This window comes from Drosophila nasuta, chromosome 3 (genome assembly GCF_023558535.2).
Source record: "Drosophila nasuta strain 15112-1781.00 chromosome 3, ASM2355853v1, whole genome shotgun sequence".
Lineage (NCBI taxonomy): Eukaryota > Metazoa > Arthropoda > Insecta > Diptera > Drosophilidae > Drosophila > Drosophila nasuta.
The window spans coordinates 8,649,128-8,656,621 of NC_083457.1; the positions used below are offsets into that span (position 1 = coordinate 8,649,128).

At 37.3% G+C, this 7,494-nt stretch overlaps 2 protein-coding genes across 2 annotated transcripts; both read right to left on the reverse strand.

Moving 5' to 3' along the window:
- Positions 1-2,648: 2,648 nt before the first annotated feature.
- On the reverse strand, positions 2,649-4,883 carry LOC132792844 (bestrophin-4). Its single transcript, XM_060802348.1, has 5 exons — positions 4,771-4,883; positions 4,598-4,708; positions 3,785-4,535; positions 3,362-3,728; positions 2,649-3,309 (listed from the first exon to the last, which is right to left on the reverse strand). The coding sequence occupies exons 1-5, from the start codon at positions 4,839-4,841 to the stop codon at positions 3,080-3,082; spliced, it is 1,530 nt and encodes a 509-aa protein (XP_060658331.1). The 5' UTR covers positions 4,842-4,883; the 3' UTR covers positions 2,649-3,079.
- A 484-nt stretch (positions 4,884-5,367) lies between these two features.
- LOC132792990 (bestrophin-4) lies at positions 5,368-7,283 on the reverse strand. The gene is made up of 3 exons (XM_060802546.1): positions 7,120-7,283; positions 6,953-7,063; positions 5,368-6,904 (listed from the first exon to the last, which is right to left on the reverse strand). Exons 1-3 carry the CDS (start codon positions 7,188-7,190, stop codon positions 5,437-5,439), a joined length of 1,650 nt encoding a protein of 549 aa, XP_060658529.1. The 5' UTR covers positions 7,191-7,283; the 3' UTR covers positions 5,368-5,436.
- Between the last annotated feature and the right edge of the window lie 211 nt (positions 7,284-7,494).

Genomic DNA, 7,494 nt, shown 5'->3' on the forward strand with positions numbered 1-7,494 from the left:
ATTAGGAGGACGAATAGGAAGTTAATAATATTGTTGTAGATCATATTATAAATTTTTAATTTATTTATTAGAAGTTAAATTCTTTATTGTTGTATTATTTTAGTGGTACACTTTTAACTAAACTTTAACACACACAAATGTATATTAAAATCAACTTAGCTGGCTGCTGATTTTATTTGATTCTTCAATTTCAACTCTTATTTTGCCAACTAAGAAAACTATTTTCATAGCATATTTTCTAGTTTGTTGCCAAATGTTCAGGCCATTTTGAAAACAAAACTACCCTAAAAATGGCAGACAAAGAGGTAGCTAAGGTAACTTTCAACGTGAGTTGAATGCGACTTCCCAGAGGTGACATTACATGTTGCCAAATTGACTTTGAAAAATGGTGTGAAAAATGGCTTTGAATCGTTGTCAAGGCCAGGGGCAGGCGCAACCCCTCAAACCCCTTGAAAAAATACATACTCGTATATATGTAACAGTTAGCGTTAAACTCATTTTGCATTTTGCATGGATGTTGCAATTAACGAGAGATGAGAAGCAGCAGCAGCTGCAATCAGCCAATAAATATTCGATATGGCGACGAGACGCAATGTGATGCGATGCGATGATTATTGTTTCAACGCCTCAATAATTCGAACCATTTTTTAAAAAATCGCTTACAAAAACAACAAAAAAGGCAAAAAAGACAATGCATATACAAACAGAGCGGTATTCAGAAACCATAAAACGGACATGGGCAAATATTTGTTGCCGTTGGCCAAATGCAAAATGCAAACGCTGACCACGCGCTGTAAGTTTATGTTCAGTGTGTGTGTGTGTATGTTTATTGTGTATCTGTATGTGTGTGTGTGTGTGTGTGGAAGGCCATGTTGCTGGCTATGCCAATGGCCAGTGCTAATTGCCAATTATGGACAAATGCGTTCGTGCGCGAAATTAAATTAACCCCTTTTTTTATTCGACTCGCCGTTATCGCTTGTAGATACCTCTGCCCCCCCTTGATTCTCCCCGCCGTGCTTAACATCATCATCCTTGGGCAAGTGCAATCCTCGATCATTTTGTTGCCAAGTGGCCAGCATGTCATCAATCAGCTCTGCCGGGCGACATGAGCAAAACACAACTACGCCATGCGCAAATATGAAATATATTTATATTCCATCACATCTATAAATTGACCCTTCGAAGAAGTCTACCAAATATTGCAACCAAAATGGAACAGTACTAAAAAGATAAAAGATAAAATGGAGATGCACATTGAGATTAATAAATAAATCATTTCTATGTTAAACTTCAATATTTGAAAATTGATATTGAATTTAAAACATTTTTTATAATTTCGAAATATGCAAATGAAATATTGTAAAGTCAAAGCTGACATAACTCATAAATTGCTTTATGTATTAAAAAAATATTAATTGATATAGTAATATTTATATTTATTAAGAGTTAATTTCCTAATTTCTCGTTATTTGATGTCTTATGAATTTATGTTTTTTGCCATTTTTAGGAATTTAATGAATTTATATGTTTGTTTATTTAATATTTAAATTAATTTCACAATAATGGAGAATTATATTTTACTTAACTAATTTGGGTTGAATCTTTAATTACGTTACGTTTAAATATTATAGAAATCATTTCCGGTGAATTATTATGAATAACATAATTTTTAATTATATAAAAATACTTTTTTTTTTTATAATAAATTGGAATTTTTTTTAAATTTTGATTTTACGTATTTATAAATTTATATTTCCGTTTAATTTATAGAGTATTTGTTATTGAACTAGATTCTTCAGATGCAGCCCCTTTGCCCGTTTTGCCTGTGGTCAACTGACAATGTACATATCGACATGCAATTATTAAAAATTGACTGATTGGCACGGTTACATATTGACGAAAAAGGGGAATAAAATAAAATGCAATGCAAAAAAAAAACACAACAACAACAACAACAATAAATTGTTAATGCAAAGACAAAAACAAGTCAACACCCAAATGAGTTAAGTGGCGAACTGAATCGAACCGCATTGAACCACATTGCAAGCGCGCATTAAAAATAATAAAATTTTGAAACTTTCATAAATAGCGACTGACATTACAATTTATTTAATTTTTTTACTACCCAATGCATCCGGCATGGCCCCTCTGACAGATGCTTTTTATACCCTGGACACATTAAGCAGAGATAAAGGCTATAAAGAAAATGCAAAGTTAACTACCATATAAAGTGCTTTATTTATTGTTAGTATTTATGTTTAAGTACTTTCCATTTCCTTTATATTTCTGATTTTAATTTGCAATAATTCAAATTGTTATGCAGAGCGCTTGAATTTTAATCGTATTATTATATTTTCTAGTGGTCTAAGTAATTTAAATGTATATCGAATTGCATAGGTAGAAGATACATATATAAAAGTCTCGACTATAAAGTTGCTTCATAAGAAATTTAAGTAAAACCGTTTTTTCATAATTTCATTTGCTACTAAAACAAATACAATACATTGTAATTAAAGCATAACAAAAAATTGCTGTAAATAGAAAAAAGCCATGGGAGCAATCCTAAATGAAGCTTTTAGCTAACAAATACTTAAAAACTTTCAATTTAGTATTAAATTTGTAAATAAAATTAAAATTATTACAAAATCGATTTTTCTGTTTGAAATTTCCATCTAATTACTGGGTAACTGCTCAGCGTACACACTAGAGAATTGATTCTTGTTTTTACGAGCTTTTTGTGGAGCCTGGAAAGTGCTGTCAAGTGCAAAAAATAATAACACGCATCGCGTCAGATTTTCAGATGTTCAGATATGATAATGCAAACAATGAGCCTTTTCACATGTTGTTTTTGTCAGCTAGCAGGATATTTCACGTCTCCTCCCCCGTCCTGCACTGACATTGTGTGTATGGTTTATAAATGATTCAAACAGGAAAAAAAACCTGTGTACATTGTCTTAACCTATCAAAAGCCATTTTTGTCACTGAAATGCACATGGAGTTGAGAGTTGAGGTTTATTGCGACAGTCGGAGAATTTAAATCGTGACAATTCTTTAATTTCTACTTTAATGAGTTGCACATTTAATCTTGCTTCTCTGGCTCCGATGTTGGAATCACCACTTCCTCCTCCTCTTCCTCTTCAGCTTCCTCTGCAAGTAGAGGTTGACTACTGCTAACCGAAGGTGGACGCAATACAGTGAGGACATAGCGACTATTAGTCGCTTTATGATTGGAACGCATGTCCTGGTAACGATTTCGCATGCGTTCGCGTCTCTCCCGATTGCGTTGATCGATCAATTCCTCCAGGTTCACTATAAAACAAATAATGTAAAGGGAAAACTTTCGAGCATGACTTTGACTTACTACTTGTGGGACTTGGCTGCAAGATGATCGCTTCGGAACGCACAGTATTTTGATTATAAGGCACTCCAGTGGCCCTCACGTCATCTTTGCGCTCCGCAAAGGACTCGGTTATGGCACCAGGAAGAAATATCGACGATGTTTGTATAATGTTGTTTTTGTCATCCCAACTAAGATTCGATTTCGTAGGTCCCATTCGAGCTGTGGAGTTTTGCGGTGGAACGGGACGTTTTGATTCGTCGGTGTAGGGCAGCTCGTTGGGAAAGACTTCATCCCAGTACTGATCCTTGAGCAGCTGCGGATGCTCCTGATGCATCTCATCCACAATCAAATAAGACACAGTCAGATTGCGATCAATCATCCAGTTGAGCTACGAAATAGGGATGAAAATGTATGAAATTATGAATGTTTTACTTTTACTCTTACCTCAAAATCATCATCATCCTCGCCGAAAGGATTAATCAAGGACTCTGCCACCTTTAGCCAACCCATGTAGAAGAAGAACTGCAGAATTGTGAGCACTGGAAAGTATTTGAATATCACATTCTGACTCGAGGGACTTTTCTCAGTGTCCACCCACTGATGACCCATGATGGCGCACAGGAAGAAGGAATAGCAGGCCAGTGTGACCACCTGAGTGTAAACTAGGGGCACACTGACCCAATCGTAGTAGAGCAGAAATCCACACCAACCGCGGAAACTATTCAACTCATCGATTATAGATTTCACAGCATAGTCATCGCGTATTTTGTTTTCACGGCGAGCACGATTCACGAGACTGGCAGCCCAAACAATTGGCATCCAGTGCTTGGGATAGTAGGGAAATGCAATGTCCAACACCGCAATAATGCTCTTCTCGTTTTCCTGCAGCAGACCCGCCTCAATAATTTGATTGTAGGTGGGAAAACGTTTCTTCACACTAGGAGATATCATTGTGAACACAATCACCTGGCAGAGGCAAACGTAACGCATGATTGTGCGCCGCATAGCTCGAGCACGATCATCGGCTCCATGTATGGAGGAGCTAACCAGCAGAGCAATCGAATCCGGCCAAGGAATGCTCTTATACTGCGCCCACCAACGACCCATCACAAGGGTCACAAAGAAGCCCAGCACAAATGACAATGGAATGAGAGTTGAGTACACCGAACAATATACAACAATTCCCTCAAAGGTTCTAGTTCATCAGATGATAAATTAATGCAAATTATGTATAATATCTTTACTTTTAAATATTACTTGCGTGCCGATTCATTCATCAGATAACGATATGAAAGCGTCAGTAGAATGTAAAGAATTAGGAAGAGAATCAAATCCATCCAGACAAGTTTATAAATACTACCTCTCCATCTATAAAAAGTATTGCTTATTGTTACTTCATATTTTAATTAATAGATTTGTGTAAAATTTACCTGCCAAGCAGCCGCAAAAAGTTGCTTATATGCCTCGAAGTGGTCACTTGAGATGTATAAGTCACAGTCATTTTTGATACACGTTCACTGACTTCATGAAATGAAACTAATAGTTGAGGCATATATTTCAATACTTAAACTGGAAAGAGTGAAGCAAAGCATACTACAATCTATTAGTAAGGAAGGCTTTATTATACAATTTAAAGTTTCAATAGTAAATAAAAAAATGATAATAATTTAAAATACGTTAGATTTTTTAGATATCATCTCTTTGACACAATTCTAATAACAGTTTATTAAACAATGTATGTAGAATGGAGCAAATGATTTGATAAATTTGATAACTTAACAAATTTTTGGTATACAAATACTTAATTTAGTTAGTTGATTAAATTATATTTATTTTATTACCTGTCAGTCAGTTATTTAGCGTATTAAAATTATTAAATGGACCATTTTTTTGGCTGCAATTTAGATTTTACAATTCTCTTTAACTATTTTCCTTTACTTAGATAATAAACAAAAACCTAAAATATTTATTACTAATATGTTAAAACCTAATAAATTATTACATTTTTAATACTCTATCCTTTTTTTTTATTTAAAATAATAGTTAGAATAAAGTAGAATAATTTCCGATTGTCATGATATATAAGAGAATTACGATTATTCCTTCGGTTTATCTGGATCACGTGAACTCTGGTCGCTTTGTGGTTTGTGCTCTGAGCCCAGAGGATCGTCTTCCTCTTGCAGAGGTCTTGAAGAAGTCTGCTGCGGATGGTTGGATGAGGTGCCACCCGAGGGATGTTGCAGCTCCTCCTTGATAAGATCGAGTGCCAAAGCAGCCTGTTGCAGCTGTCTGGCATGTCGTTCACGCTCGCGTTCCTCCTTCAGACGATCAAAATCGTCTTTGCTAGTTCGATGACTTGCCAGATGTTCCTCCTCGGCTTCATCTTCATCTGCGTCTTCTATGCGACTATCAAGGGACGTCAAAGGAAGGGGCTCAACGGACGTCAAAGGAAGGGGCTCAACCGACGCAAGGGAAGAGGAGCTGCGATGGATGTTGAAGCGACGAGAGGCAAATCGAATGCGCAATTCATTGTCATAGATCAAATCATCTTCGCCATCGAAATTGGTAAAATCAAGTTCTTCGGTGCTTGTTGCTGACTGTATCTTTGGTATGTGTGAGGAGGTAATTTTGGATAAGTCCAGTTTGGCTGTGGAAGGTTCAGGCGGTGCATGACGTTGCGACTCATCGGCATAGGGCAGTTCATTGGGGAAGACTTCGTCCCAGTATTGATCCTTTACCAGCGTCGGGTGATCGTTGTGCATCTCGTCCACAATTAAATAACTCACTTGCAAATTGCGATCGATTGCCCAGTTGAGATCAAAGTCATCATCATCATCGCCAAAAGGGCAGATTAAAGTCTCCGCAACTTTAAGCCAGCCCATAAAGAAGAAGAACTCCAGTGTGCTAAACACAGGGAAATAATAGTTGATAATATTATTAAACGTGGCATCACTCGAGTAAATGTATTGATGCCCAAAGATGGCGGCCAGGAAATACGTATACACTGCCAGTGTGACCACCTGCGTGTAAACTAACGGCACACTGATCATATCGTAATGGATGAGCATATTGCAACCCGATCGAAACTTGTTCAACTCATCGATCATCGATTTGAGCGAGAAATCATCCCAGATGCGACCCTCTCGCCGAGCTCTCGTCATAATACTGGAAGCCCACATTATTGGCATCCAGTACTTAAAATGTCCAGGGAACTTTTCATCCATGGCCGCAATAATGTTTGCCTCATTCTTGTTGAGCAATCCCGCTTCAATGAGAAAGTCATAGGTGGGAAAACGACGTTTAATACCGGGAGAAATCATGGTCAACACCATCGTTAGCGAGAGGCAAACATAACGCATGATTGTGCGACGCATGAGACGTCCATGCTCATCCAGGCCACGCACCAAGGTGCTAACATACACGGCCAAGGGATCGGGCCAAGGCACGGAAATATATTGACTCCACCATCGCTCCACAATGATGGCCACATAAAAGCCAAGCACAAAGGAGAGCGGTATCAAGCCGCCATGATTGCGGCAATAGCGAACGATTTCCTCAAAGAAACTAAAAAATAAACTTTACAACTGTTATAAAAAACATTCCTTGACTTACTGCTTCTCGTTATCGTTAAGTATCACGCGATACAGCAATGCCATGGCATAGAAACAGAAGAGAAATACCAAAAGATCAAACCAGATTATTTTGTAGATACTTGCACGCCATCTAGCGGTGGTTGGCATGAAACACACATACAGTGGTTAATGTATAAATTGACTTACCTGGCCAAGAGTTTCCAGAAGCAGCCACAACGCTGGCAGGTAGCCACCTCAGCGGTATAGGAAACAGTCATGTTTCTGCAGGTTCAGCAAACAAATCGAAAAACGGTTTCAATTGCTCTAAAGTCAACGCTGCTCTCAATTGTGTTTGCCCGGAAACAATTTTTGCCAGGCCTACTGTATGCTACTTTACTCAGCGAAAGTAGACAAATCCCTTGTTTGCTGTCTGCTCAAATTTGTCAAACGAAATCAATTAGGCAAAGAGATAAGCCAGGAGAAGAACTCAATAATCCTGAGACTTAATTTATTTGGTTAAATGAAATGCTGAAAAACGAACTCAATGAAAAATATTTTGAATAATCCTAAGATTTAATTTAT

Excerpts from the sequence above, each read along its gene's own strand:
- LOC132792990 (XM_060802546.1), bottom strand. The coding sequence starts at position 7,190 with ATGACTGTTTCCTATACCGCTGAGGTGGCTACCTGCCAGCGTTGTGGC. Across the intron at positions 7,064-7,119 it reads TTCTGGAAACTCTTGGCCAG|ATGGCGTGCAAGTATCTACA; the intron begins GTAAGTCAATTT and ends AACCACCGCTAG. Across the intron at positions 6,905-6,952 it reads CTTAACGATAACGAGAAGCA|TTTCTTTGAGGAAATCGTTC; the intron begins GTAAGTCAAGGA and ends TTTATTTTTTAG.
- LOC132792844 (XM_060802348.1), bottom strand. The coding sequence starts at position 4,841 with ATGACTGTGACTTATACATCTCAAGTGACCACTTCGAGGCATATAAGC. Across the intron at positions 4,536-4,597 it reads ATGAATGAATCGGCACGCAA|AACCTTTGAGGGAATTGTTG; the intron begins GTAATATTTAAA and ends CTGATGAACTAG. Across the intron at positions 3,729-3,784 it reads AGGATGATGATGATTTTGAG|CTCAACTGGATGATTGATCG; the intron begins GTAAGAGTAAAA and ends CCTATTTCGTAG.